Source organism: Zingiber officinale, chromosome 6A (assembly GCF_018446385.1).
Source record: "Zingiber officinale cultivar Zhangliang chromosome 6A, Zo_v1.1, whole genome shotgun sequence".
Lineage (NCBI taxonomy): Eukaryota > Viridiplantae > Streptophyta > Magnoliopsida > Zingiberales > Zingiberaceae > Zingiber > Zingiber officinale.
Genome location: NC_055997.1, coordinates 78,971,760 through 78,986,807, shown reverse-complemented (window position 1 = coordinate 78,986,807; position 15,048 = coordinate 78,971,760). Strand labels below are relative to the sequence as shown.

Here is a 15,048-nt window from a genome sequence, read left to right as displayed (position 1 = left end):
AACCACAGTGAAATTAACAATCACTTTGTTACATGTTGCCAAACCCATAAATAAGGACCTACTCATAAAATATTTGGCAGTAACATATAGATAAAATGTACTGAAATTGGGAAATAATAAAGACATTTCTGGCAAAATCACTCCGCAGATGTTGTTGTTGTACTTGACATATGCATGCTGCACCAAGGATATTGGTATCTAGTACTCACAATCGAATATGTGCAGAACAAACAAGAAGCAAGGAAGGTCGCTTAGCTTTTAAGGGAGTACTAGTAGTAACAGTAATATAAAATATGTGAAGTATTACCCAAATGCATCTCTTTACTCATTTCTGAGTATGTCACATCTATGCATGCCACTGCATTTGCCAACTGCAACCTCTCCTAACGCAAGTACTCAATCTTAACTCAAACAACATGATAGCCTACCATGATTATTTAGTAAGGTTGTGACTTGTGCATGTGAAACCATTGGCGAATCCCTACATTGAGGAGAAGTAAAAAGGCTTCTTAAGCAAGTTTTTGACTATACTACACATACAGAACGTGTAGTTTGATTAATCGTCATACATTGACTCAAGTACATATAACAACTGTGTATTACTAAATTAGCAATATTTTGTCTCTGGTATAAGCAATACATATGTACTGCTCATGAATAGGCTAGCTACAATTTGAATTGAGATTGAAGCATATCCAAATCAGATATGAGTTCTAACTGGTCTAGTTGAGCTTGAACCAAATCAAACCAGGTAGGGGTAGGTTTTTGTTGGAGCTTTTTCTCTCCAGGTTTAATCCATTTGATTTATTACCTTTCTAAGAGTGAGGTACTTTGATGCCATTCTTTGCAATGTTGCCTTTCCCTTTTTCTGTTGCCAAAATTATCATAAATTGACCCAAATATATGTAACAACTGCATATAACTAGATTGGTGATATTTGTATGTCTCAATTTTAAGTAATACACAGGTACTGCTCATAAATAGGTTAGCTAGGATTTGAGTTGATCTTGAACCATATTCAAATCAGAGATGACTTCAAACTGGTCTATTTGAGCTTGAACCAGATCAAACCAGGTACACTGACTGGATTTTGTGAATTTTTCCTAATCCAGGTTTAATCCATCCAATTTAATACCTTTGGTTAGGGTGGCTACTGTCTATCCCACCCATTGCAATGTTCCCAACAAAGTCCCTTATCTTAATACCCTCCTTTGCTATGCTAACTCAAGCAGATGCCCTAACCTTCTCAACTGACACCATCCTACGTTTGATTGTAGCCCCTTCAATCTGACCATCATTTATTGAACCTTGTAGCCTCCACCAATTTCCTCTTGCAACCAATTTGTAAGTTCTGTGGCAAAGGGCAGGAATCAATGATCAAGCAAAGTAGAACAGGTGAGGAGTTCAAAGGTTGCTAATCTATCATGTGTTAATTAATAGGTATTATATTATATGACTGCTCTATTCAGCTTGTATCATATCTTATAAAATAACCCACTATGGTGTGATCTTCATATCTGTTTGCTTGAAAGTGAACATAGATCGAGCCTTGATTTAATCTTAATATCACCCATTGAAGATCTAATGAGGCTATAATTGAAATCAAGTAGGTTCAGTGTTCATCGAGAACTAGGTCGGCATGGTCCAATTGGTGTTAAAGATACGGAGTGCTGGAATAACTCATATACTGCAACAATAGTATTCTGGCAAGTTATCAAATCCGGACAAAAATCAAAATGTTAAATTTCTATTAGAAATAGAAACCTAAGCAACCTATGATGCCAAAGTTTTTTAATAGTGGGCTTATTTACAGCTGAGTCAATTGCATGCTAAAGTATTATGTTTGATTTTCATGTATACTACTACAATTCTCCTTTAGTAAACTTGTTAATGGTGATATCTATGATGAGTTTTGCATACCTACTTTATTAGACAACTCTCAAAAGTATCTTCTGGATATCTGATTAAGTGAACTAATCATTGATCTCTATGAATGTTTTTCAATCATATTTTCTTATGGATGGTATCTAAAGTGATCAACATCTTGGTCAGCATCTTATCCAATCATCAATAGGTATTGAATGCCAAGGCTTAAAATTTTGATATCAGTCTGGAATGGTATCATTTTGGTGCTGATTCATGCCTCGATCAATATTAGCCCGAGATGAATTGGATTATGCTTACATGTTTTTAGGCTTGCTCCAACCTTTTGATCCCTTCCATTTGATTCCCTTTACATGCATAATCAAGACTACAGTAATTTCGTAGTCAATTAAATTAAATTTTTTAGAAAATACAGAAAAAAGCAAACATCTTAAGTTGTAACATGCCTTACGATAAGAATTTCTCTCTTAGTGTATCATAGTGTATCGTTACTAATTCCAGAATGAGTATTTTGCCAAATGGATGGATTATTGCTACTTCCAGCCATCTGAGATTAATTGTACAATTTCTTATCACTGAGGAAATATTGCTTCCCAGACAATTGGAATTGGTTAATTCATGTCATCCAATACATCATGTTTGTTAGAAGTTGGATTGATGCATTTGAAAATAAATTATAGGCACGGGAAATGGATACAAGATCTAAAATTCTAATATGATTTTCAACCATGTGAAGTATCATGACCATAATAGTGAACTGGTAGGAATAATATAAGTATGATGAACCTCGGTTGTGGGTTTCAGATAGTATCTCATGGATTTATTGATAATAGACATTAGATTTTCCTATATAGATCCATGTTTGCAGTATATAGTTTTTGCTACATCCGTGTCTTTGATAATGTGCGCATATGTAACTGAGTAATTATTTGAAAATGGACTTAAACTAGGTATTTGAGTTTAAATGACATAAATGTAATTATTTGAAAATGGACTTAAACTAGGTATAATTTGAGTTTAAATGACATAAATTTGGTTCATAGGGTTTAGTTTTCTCTGGCATGGTATCAGCTTAAACAAAGGTTTATATTGTTTTATATGGGTGACATATGTTGGCAACACAAGTACAACAGGTAATTTTCTCATGTCAATTAGTTTCAATTTTGGGTCATATGCAAAATGTTAATTTCACCCATTCAACCCAAATAGAACAGAATTTCAAACTACGGTGAGGATTATCTTTGTCGCTCAAATATGGATCTCTAACTTTACTATGTAGTTGATGTAGTAAATGGATACATTCTTCTGAGAAAATTGATGGTTTTAGTTATTGGAATTTTCTTACCTACTTTTTACTAGAACTTCTCAGAAGTATCTCAGGCACATCTGAAAAAGACAACTAATCTTTAATATCTCTGAATGTTTTTGGTATCATTTTATCTCAAAGATATTTCAATTCTTAAGTGATCAGCGTATCAGTCATATCTATTCAAGGATTAGTGAGCACTGTGTTAATTGCTGAAATATTGATCTGCCTTTCTGTGGTTGATATTCTACGTGAATAGATGATCTTGTGAAAAGTCCACTGGAGGTTATTCACCACAACATTTTTTTGTCTTACAACTCAAATATAAATAAGAAACTTTATGAAAAAATGCCTTCAGTTTAGAACTAATGCCATTATTTCTTCAATGTTTAGATACTTGAACCCATGGATTGAGATCGTGTTGAGCTGGTCGAAACGGGCAGACAATTTCATTCCGACTGGCACTGGCACGAACTTGGCACGCTTCCAAGCGGCAGCCGTGGAGGCGTCGTGACAACCACGACCGTGCAAGAGGGGTGTCGCGATGCCCACGACCGCACAGGAGGGGCCGCTCGACGCCCGGGGCTGTGTAGGAGGGTCGCATGACTCGCACGGTCACACTCGAGAGGCCACGTGACCCCGCGGTCACGCGGAAGGGGCTACGTGACCCCCACAACCGTGTGGAAGGGGCCGCACGACCCTCGCAGCCGCACCAAAGGAGTTGCGCGACCCACGCAGCCCCTCCGGGGCCGCGCGAGCCCATGGCCGCTGTCGATTTTTTTAATTAAAACAATTCCCAGGATAAATGGGAATAATTCAAAGAGGCTTACACTCTAATAAAATTATTTAATTAATTAAATATTTTATTTATTTTAATTTTAAAAATATATAATAAAATTTTTATCTATTTATTTTTTTAGTTATGTTATTATTTTTTAATGATCTAATTATCTCTAATTTAAATAAATAATCAAATATATTTTTAAAATCCTAATTAAATTATCCCAAAAATATATGAAAATTAATTTAAAATTTTAATAAAATATTATATATTCCTAAAATCCTCTCAAGGATAGCGGTGCAACGATGGTCTCCGCGGATTACCGCGACTATGATTTTTAAAATTTTTTTTATTTAGTTATTTTTTTTTATTTAATTAATTGAAGGGGAGCCTTGGCGCAACGGTAAAGTTGTTGCTATATGACCAAAAGGCCACGGGTTCGAATTCTGGAAACAACCTCTTGCAAAAAGTAGGGTAAAGCTGCGTATAATAGATCCTTCTCCGGGACCCTGCATGGCGGGAGTTTCGTGCACCGGACTGGCCATTTTTTTTTATTTAGTTAATTTTTTATTTTTAAATATCTATTTTTTATAAATAAACTATTATTAATAATAATTATAAAATATTACAAATTATTTCAAAATTTTAAATAATTTTAAATTTTAATAAATATTTTATAAAAGAATCATTTTAAAATTAAACAGAAATTTAAAATAATCTAAAAAATTATAAAAAAACATAATTCTTAAACATTTCAAATATTTTTTTTTTAAATTAAAAATTTACAGATACATTATTTTTTTAAAATTTTCAAATAATTTTGTAATTCTTTTTATAATTTAAAATTTAGTTTTGAATTTTAAGAATTACTTATGTTTTAAAATATTTTTATAAAAATTTAATAGGCATTATCTTATGAGAAAATATTAAAATATAAATTTAGCATCTCAAAATGTAAAACATATTTAATAATCAAATATTAATATACATTTATATTTATATTTAAAAATTACTGAAACTACATCGGCACGACACGATACGATACCGAAACTGTATCGTTCTAGTCCGGGACCGAAACATCGGCACGGGTCAAGATTTTAAACTTTGCTTGAACCTATCCACTAAAAAACTCAGGATTTAGTCTACATTTCAAATAAGTTTTCCATTCACATATCCAATTTTCTGAAAGATATTGTGATTCCCCTTCGAGGAATAATCAGTTTAAGAGACCAAAGAATTCTGACAGTTGTGGCAACTATTACTTTATGTCTCTGACTTCAGTTGCATGATTTTATTTAATATTTCTTTTTAGCGACACATCTGATTTGTATATAAAATGTAATTTTTGATTAGGATATGTCGGTTTTCTAAGTAAAACATCTTTCTTCTTTTTCCTTAAGGTTTATGGTGCATTTAGAATGTATGTAAAAATGCTTCTTATGTGGGACTCAAGAATCCAGATAGATGGTGGGGGCAACAGTGAAGTTTCTACATCTTTGCTTGAAGCTAGAAATTTAGTAGTCCTCAGGGTAAGTTTTTTTAACACATTTATTTATTCAGTATAATTTAGCATTCTGCTTCATTCTTCCCTACCAAGAAATGGATCTCTGTCAGCACAATTCTGTCATCTCCTCAAATGCCAACTTGGGCGTTTACGGTCAAGGGCTTCTCAGATTATCTGGGCGTGGTGATGAAATCAAAGCACAGAGACTTTTTCTGTCATTGTTTTATAACATTGAAGTAAGTTTTTCTTTTAATTTATGTTTTTTATTCGTATTGGCAACTTACATCATTGAACAATGATTTATTTTCTTATGACGCTTCATTAGTTTCTAGTCTGTCAAAATGTTGTATGCTCTATGAATAATGGAATTATATGATATGCATCCTAGAGAGGTTTGTTTTGCTGTATGACTAAATTAGCAGACAGTACTTTTCCTAAAAAGCCTTTCTAGTTGTGGCTATTCATAGTGTTTCTTCATAAATGGAATAATGATGGAAATCTTTAGATTTGAATGAATTGTTAAAAGTTGTCTATGGTGTCACCAATAGTAGCTAGATAACCTCATTTTTGTTAGTGTGTGTGTCTGCTGCTTTGTCTCAACTGTGTTTTCACTAATTAGGAGAGACCCTTAACTCAGTTAAATATTTGATGTTCCTGTTAAGATAGTTCAGAGTATAGGATCTCTTACACATGTGAGCTATGGAGTTTAGGGTTTGTTTCACTACATCGCGACTGTGTTTTGATCCTAATTAAATTATCCCAATAAAATATAAAAAATATATTTAAATTTTTTAAAAAATAATCAATTTTATTAAATAATATTCTGAAATTATTTTTACTATTTTAAAATTTTTAAAAATTCTAAAAAAAAAATATTTTTTTTTAAAAAATTCTATTAAATCAAATTTATATTCTTATATATATATTTTAATTATTTTATATTTTTTACTGATTTAATGTTTAAATAAAATTACCGAAATCGGCACGGCACGATACGATACCGAAACCGTATCGTTCCGGTCTCGGACCGAAACCTCAGCACGGGTCGAAATTTTAAACCTTGGTGCCTTTATTACCTTACTTCAATGACTTGTAATTTACAATCCTTTTTCTCATCTTGTCGTCATCTGTTAACTTTTGGAACTTGATCATTTTGATTTCTTACTCTCGTTCATATCTAGTTAAATGAATTTGTTCCTTCTTGCTGTGAAGTTGTGATGATAAGATAAATGATTATAAGTATGGTCATGAATTTATGTCATCATCAACTAAATGGGCGATGGTTACTATCATATCCAAGTATTTAATTCATAGTTGAAAGTTATCACGATGTGTAGTGTGGGAAAATATGATTTTGTAACCATGTATATCCCTAAAAAGTAGGTTGAAAATATTCCATTTGATAGCATAACTAGTTCATAAAAGATTGGTTAGTGTTTAAGAAAAGTTATTAGGATAATTGAGTTTTTTTAGAAAAATATCTTATTTTTTGAAGAATAAGTTTTATCAATTTATAAAAAGTGGTTAGGATCCATGTATTGGAGAAATTTTTGAGTTAATACAATTTTCACTTCCCATCATGGTATGGGACTTGATGATGAGTTCATAGTTCTTTGATCTCTTCTTGTTGTTTTAATTTATCTCTACTGCCTTTTTTTTTGCTCCTAGTGCAATTATATTCTAAATCCTTCAAATCTTAATTTGTATTCTGTGTCACCCATATACCTTTATCCACTGTTACTAAATCACTTAATCTTATTAAATTTCTTGATTAACTTTCCTGCATCACTCCCATCATCTTAAAGATACTATTAAATTCCTCTCTTCATAATTTCTTCTTCTCTCTATCCCAACAAAATCTTTCTTTTCTTTTTGCTCGAACAACATGCTATTTCCTCCATAGTATCTCTTTAATTCCTCCTTCAGCTTTGTTCTTCCAATGGCAATACAACCACTTCCCTTCTTTGAGATCCTTGGTGCCTTTGGCATCATCCGTCTCTACCGTTGTATGTCCTCTATTATTCCTTTGCTGCTGTGGAGCCACTGCCTTGCCACCTAACTAGAGCCCCTCATTCCTCCAAATCAACGACATCGAGCGTTCGATCGAAGTTAAAAGTGTTGGATCGACATCAACTTTGACATCCCTCATATTGTATGGCTTTCGTGCCTCATTGATCTTTCTGGTCAAAGCTTGTACCTACAACATGACTTGAAATTTTGAACTTTGGTGCCAAGTGGTATCAAGTTTTGGTGATTTACTAGAATGATATGTTTCGACCATTTAGTTTGGCATGGTACGAGATTTCAAATCATGGATATAATAGTGGTAGGAAATGATAATAAGTAGAGAACCTCTAAGTTAAGTTTGGCAAAGGAGTTTGAAATCAAGTATTAGGAAGTTTGAAATACTTTCTTGGGATTGAGGTGACTCACTATAAGACATTTTATCTCCCAACATAAATATGCATATGTCTCCTTAAAAAAATAGGCAAGATAATATGCAAATAGCTCACAGATATTACCGTATCTCAATGAAACACTAGGAAAATGCATTCCATTTAAAGGAGAAACAAGAGAGTAGGTTGATTTGTAAGCTTTACGTATCTACACATGGACAACTTTCAAATATACTTACTAATGGATAGTTCATTGTTTTAAACTGTTGTATCAAAGTTAGGAATTATATACACTTATTGGGTTAAAAAAATCCATAAATCATTAATCATGATTTCATAAATTATGAGATATGATAGCATAGCTAGTTTCAATAAAAGGTCTTCGAGTTCTTTAAAAAAGTTTGTTAGAGCTTTTATTAGGATAATTAGAGGTTTTATTAGAAAAGTAAGATTATATTTTATGAATAATAAATTATGTTATCAATCTATAATAAAGGTTAGGATCCATATAGGATTTCATATATTGAAGTATAATTTCAATTTCTGTCATGTAATTTTATAAGATTGTTGTATAATCTGCTATGGTTTGTAGATTATGAGTGAGGCTGTATGGAAGCAGCTCATACAAAAAATTGATATGGTAAAATGCTAAGATGGATGAATGAGTTATTCAAATAGAATAAAAATATATAAGAGCAATTGGATGGAACTTCAGGATGATAAAATGGGAGGAAGTATTTTTAGTTGATATGGATATGTTTTTAGATGACAAATAGATAGGTTCCATAGTTAGGAGTGTTGAATTTATTGGAGTGAAAAGGGCAAGGGGTAGATAGATGCAAGAGAAAATATTAGTCAATTCAATAAAAATGGTTTAATTAATTTGAATATTATAAGGGATACAATCTTGTGTTGGTGTAATATTATTTTTGATATAGCCTTGAATAGAGCTTAATGTGTCTTGGTGTCGACGATGACAATGGTGGTGTTTTGAATTTTTTTACTTTGATGATCTTTAGTTTTTTTGGAATGGATCATGGTTTATCTTCCACAAGTTTAGAGAAAATCATAGGAAAATTGGGCATTAAATAGTAAATTGAAGATGTACATCTGCTAGTTTGTGGATTTTCATTCTTTTTTAATAAAAAAACTTTTAGCTATTTGTGGAAAGAGATGAGAAGGGTTAGATGCATCCATGAAAAATTGAAGAATGTTATTGTTCTTGAAGAGTCATATGCAACCTTATGAGACTGACACTAAATAGTTGGGACTATACAAATCTTTGGAATTATTGAAATATACCACCTTGATGCATCCATATTCTACCAGTCCCATATCCTGTATGTTGATGCTTCACAGAACTACAGAAGAATTTGTTTGATATTTGGAATTCATTCAGAGCTCATTTCATTTGCTTTGTTTGGCCATCTAAGTTGCCTGAAATGTTCTAGGAGTGGACATGGTAAATCTGGGACATGTTTTGGCCTTCTGTCTTCATCATGTTTGACATTTCCTTTAATCCTGTAGATGCTACTAACTGCTTAGCATTTCTAATCCAGCATTCCATATTCATCATCTATTTCTTTTCTGAGCAGGTTGGGTCAGGTTCATTATTACAGGCACCATTAGATGAAAATGTGGAAAGCAGTTTGTAAGCTTAAATGTTGATTATCATCTATACATTACAGACTTGGAAAAGTTAGCAATCAATTTTCTAATTTGTTTTTGTTTTGCCAGGGTTACTCAGTCACTATGTGAGAGTCAAACATGCCCAAAAGAACTACTCATGCCTCCTGATGATTGCCATGTGAATGATTCTCTATCTTTGACTTTGCAAGTAAGATATTGAAACTTGGCATGTGATTGATTGACTACTTGTGTCTTTTGCTGTAGAATGCAAATTACAATCCTTCTGGAGAAACTAGAGTTAGTTGAGAGTATTATTCTTTTTTTTATCCAAGTTGGTAAAAGCCTAGAGATGTTTTGTGCATTCTGTTACACACTTTCTACATGATTATGGTGAAAACACAAGGTTGTCTATCTCTTTTGTGGCAGTGAGAATTGTTATGTTATTGGTATTAAAAATCAAGATATTAGAGGCAGTTCCAGGTGGTAGGCAGTATGCGGTCAGCCTACTACCTAGGCAGGAGGCGGGTGCCTAGGCCAATCAATATTTAAATAATATTAAAATATGAAAGAGAAGAAAATTAAATTAAGCAAATTAACAAGTCATTATTGATAAATAAACATTAAACACGTAATAACGACATAATTTTTGTATTTCACATTGTAACCAAGAATATAAAATTCAATAATTACCATATAAAGCCCCAAGTAGATATCATCTGGTGTTTGGCCATTGTTCTTACATGCTCGACATAGGTGTTCCCTGTGCATCAGTCTAAAATTATCGTTAGTGCGCCAATATAACTCCTCCACCTCTCCATCTCAGAGATCCCCAACTGCATAGGTTGTCTGTAGGATAATTTGGCACAAGTTCCTACAATTTTAGGTGTCTAATTGTTTGGATCTCGGGCATTCATGGAATTTTCAAATTTATGCCTCATCTAAATTGAAAGTACAAAACAAAAAGATGAAGACATTAAATGCACAATAAAAATCTAATGAGTTAAATTGTAGTGATAGGCCAAATTACCAACAGTAACAAAAGTTTTATCCTACTAGGTGGGGTCGGCTAAAGTCAGAATAGCATGACCTAGAAATCCCAGACTTGAGAGTAACTGAGGATTGAATATGTTTAGTAAAAGTGACAAAAATTGAAGAACTGGATCATTATGATAGCAAAATAAAACTAAAAAAAATAGAAGAATATAACATGCATTCCATATGCCTTGGAATGATGGATACATTTGTTAATTAATGCCAAGATACAAAGTGATACTGTAGATGTGGTGTAATTGGCAAGGCATTTCCAGTGGTCTAGAGATATCTAAAATCTTGTACAAGATTCTTTTTTGTACTAATAATATAGGCATAGTTGCATGTATTGTTATTCACACTTTAGGATAAGTGCATATGTTTTATCTTTTGGGGAAAGGTAAATATATATTGATGTCAAAATGACAAACAATCAGACATACAATCAATGGAGATCCACAAATCCGTAGACATATGTATGTAGTTTGTGGAACTTCCTATCAACATCAGGTACATCGCTCTCAAAATGATATCTATTGTGACATTCCCACAAAGATAAATCATACATGAAACAACAAGGTATCACACTTTCATGATGCGCCGTCGCCTCTATAGTGCTGCTGGAATACCTGCAGCAGTCTCTCCATGGTTCCCACAAAGTGCATATGTTTTATCGCATATGTAGTGAGTGGTCTTGCGGAAGGCAAATGATTATCAAGCAACTTTCGGGACCTTTGAATGTTAAATTATTATTAATGATTGTAGTTGGTCAATAATCTGCCCCAGACTTTGCTCGATATGTAAAATTGCAGTTTATTGAAAGTATTGCTATTGCTTGGATACCTTTCATTTAGTGATTTACAGTTTATTTTGTTTTCTAGATCTGCCGTGTTGATGATCTTACTGTCAGTGGCATTATTCGTGGTAGTATCATTCATATTCACCGAGCAAGGACTGTCACAATTGATACAGAAGGCATTATTAGCGCTTCAGAGTTAGGTGATGTAACCTTTTTATATTTGGAGGTGTTACCAAAAACATTTATAATACTTTACCTAGCTGTTTTTCTTCCCAGTGCACTCTAATTAAATTCTTCTGTTTGTTCTTTTTCTAATATCATTCTGTCATTAAATCCTTCTCCAGGTTGCAAAGAGGGAATTGGAAAGGGAAAGTTCTTAAAATATGGAGCTGGAGGTGGCGCTGGACATGGAGGGAAGGGTGGATCTGGATTTTATAATGGCTTGCTAATTGATGGTGGGCGGAAATATGGTGATGCAGATCTTCCTTGTGAGTTAGGAAGCGGAAGCAGTGGATCGAGTGAGTCTCTAGTAAATGTGGCTGGAGGAGGAATGATAGGTATCTTCTATTTATTACATTATTTTTTGGCTTTGTGTTCTGTTGGTGTTGGTGCAATGTTATTGTCAAAGTTTGCCTTGCCAAATGACTCTTGTTGATATGTTTTTAAAACATTCATGCAAGAACTATTAAAGCTACTAGCTATAAACTATTTAGTTCTCTTCCTATGGTCACTAGTCAGCAAAGGGGCTCGATGGGGACACTAGGATCATGTTGTGGTAGTGTCACAATTAAGGTTTTTGGTGTCATTCTAGTGTCAATTTTGGCTACTTGTTGAATTGAGATCAATTTGGTTCTAGATGCACCATGTATTGGTATGATGTGGTGCCATTTTGACGGTGACTTGGTGGATGGAGGAATATTAAGAAGATAAGGGAAAGGAATGTTAAGTAAAAAAATACCTGTTGTTCCTATCTTCTAAGGCTTCCACAATGGCTGCCTTTTAGGATTTCGCAAATCAGTTGACCACCCTTCCATGCTATTGGGAACACATGCAGACTTCATGTACGCCCCCTGGCTGAGATTGCCTGAACTTAATCATCTGCTGGCATGAAATAGATGCGTTGGCTCTGATTTTGATCTCGTCTTCATCTTAGACGGGTTAACACCAAGACCTCAACCCTTCGCAATACCCTGTTACATAACAGCAATTGTCTAGATATCCCATAATTTCATTTCTGGCAATGTAGGTTCTGAATTATCTTATTTAGTGCATCCTTGGTTATTGCAATCACTTGCACAATAAGCGAGGATCATTTCATGAATTATAGGTCACAAGGAAGACACGAGAATCATTAGACAGCGATTTGTTGCATGTTATATATTTTTTTTCATGCATAATAGTAGGATAGATCTTAAATTTTCATGTTTTGCTTTCTTTGCAAATGAAGGACTTCATTTTTCTGTTTTCTCTTTTCTCCAATTGACTTACTGTGATGTTCTATTAGGGATTGCAAGACCAAATTCGGATAATTATGAACTAGTAAATTGTTTGCAAGTTAAAATCATGGTATCAAATATCATTGTGTGTTGGTCAACATGGGCGAAATATTTAGGTAGTGACCTTCCATGATGATAGCACACCCGAGGGGATCCCCGAGGCACACAAATTGGCTGCAAGCACCACAACGTCATGTGAATCTTCCTTGAGCATTGCAAGGTCGGTGCAAGTCTTATGCCAGAGACGCAACCTTTGAAAATAGTGAATAACAAAGTTGACCCTTTTATGATGACTATGCATCAAAGGGGAAGTCATGAGACTTTTGAGAGCATTGCAAGGTCTATGTGAGTCATTTGTGGGTGGTGCGACCTCCATCAAACCTCACTAGCAACTTCATCTCTAGGCCCTCAACACACCCTTGGACACTCGGTGATGCACCGAATGTTCTTCCTTGTCTCCTTCCCCCTTCTCCTTTTGTGTTCGTCACACACTTCATCACCAACAATGCACCTAATCTTCTTCTTTCTCTCCACCTCTTCTCCTCTTTTGGTGTTTCATACACTCTCCAACTCCGACACCCAGTATAGGCGGCACATCTTGAGCCAGTTGCAGACTGAATCCCTAGTTTAGGTCAAGATTTCATACCTTTGTTAAAATGCAAATCCAAAGCCATTATACATATTTTCTTATCCTGTCATGTAATATATTTTTCCCTAATGAAAAAATAAATGGCTAAACAAGCACCTCTACATTCACACAAATGGGATGTTGCTGGATTTTCTGCATTGTAGTTCTTAGTTTTAGTACCTAATTGGAACTAATCGTTCCTCAGTGTTCCCAGATTTTGAGACATAAAGAAATGATCTCTTGGTGTTCATTATCCATATACATACTAATCAGATTTTTATTCTTAATGCTTTTGTCTTTAATACATTTTATTTATTTTAGTTATGGGCTCCATCAACTGGCCTCTTTTTAGATTAGAGATACATGGTTCTTTACAAGTGAATGGTCAAAGCCATCGAGAATCATCAATGAACTATAATGCAACAATGATGGGTGGCGTTGGTGGTGGTTCTGGTGGTACAATACTTCTCTTTCTGCAAGCTTTTATTCTGGAGGAAAATTCATCATTATCAGTAGCTGGTGGGAATGGTGGACCTGCTGGTGGTGGGGGTGGGGGTGGTGGAAGAATTCATTTTGATTGGTCAAATATTGCTACTGGAGAAGAATATGTTCAAGTTGCTTCGGTGAATGGCTCCATTATGTCAAGGTATGACTAGTTCGTATAATGCTTCTGATGAAGTTATAATCTTATATGATGTTCCTCATACTGCAGCTCAAATTCTTAGCCTACGAATTACTGTTTTAATATGATATTAAATTACCTGTTTCTCGATCTATTTATGTTGATGTAATAGATTTCTATTGTAGCCTTCTTTGTTGCAAGAAGATTATTTTATCTATTCATTGCTTAAATTTTCTATCTTCTAAGAGACTGGGGAGACAATGAAGTTTATGAGTATCCTAGGGACTTTGACCAGTGGTTCGGATCACCTTGATCTTTGCATGGAGTGTTTAACAAATGCATAAAATGTTTTTGTGGAGTAACAAAATTCAGAACACCTTGTATTATAAATTCACAGGTCAACTATAGAGGTAATATTAGTTCAAAATCAATTTTCATAAACTTGACTACGACCTCAGATAATTAAGTGATTGAACTCTAAGGACGCTTCTCCTTTTTATTTTAACAGCAAAGAAAAGAAGCATGATTCTCCTTGACTATTTGTCAAAACACACACCTAATGATTGAAAACTCATTAAACTAAGTAGTACTTTTTGATGGAAAGAGTGGGATGATGAGTAGGAAGATAGAGACACAGTAATTATATCCTTGATAAAAAAAACATTGTTATTGGTTCTAAGGAAATGACTGAGCATTCCAGTACCAACCAATGTTTGGTATGATATGATGATGTGTATTGTACATGTCCAAGTAGGAAACAAGACAAATTTGATGCATTGTGATTGTGCAATAGTTAAAGGATCAGGCAATCCCAGAGTTCACACTGCATGTATTGATCATGTCTTCCGATGTAGCTACAATCAGCTAGTGTTAGAACTTTCTTTACTTGTGTACACTATGTGATGCAAATTAGGCATTGTTTTTTTTAAAAAAAAAATAATAAATTGAAATTGATTTTGGAAATTGTCCTATTT

General features: G+C 33.9%; 1 protein-coding gene across 1 annotated transcript in view; it reads left to right on the top strand.

The window, feature by feature from the left end:
* Positions 1–15,048, top strand: part of LOC121996676 — a 47,951-nt gene that overhangs the window by 20,838 nt on the left and 12,065 nt on the right. The window contains exons 7-13 of the mRNA XM_042550717.1: positions 5,372–5,500; positions 5,586–5,711; positions 9,467–9,522; positions 9,609–9,708; positions 11,411–11,528; positions 11,673–11,885; positions 13,774–14,098. Coding sequence (XP_042406651.1) covers positions 5,372–5,500; positions 5,586–5,711; positions 9,467–9,522; positions 9,609–9,708; positions 11,411–11,528; positions 11,673–11,885; positions 13,774–14,098 — 1,067 coding nt within the window. The remainder of the gene's footprint in view (positions 1–5,371; positions 5,501–5,585; positions 5,712–9,466; positions 9,523–9,608; positions 9,709–11,410; positions 11,529–11,672; positions 11,886–13,773; positions 14,099–15,048) is intronic.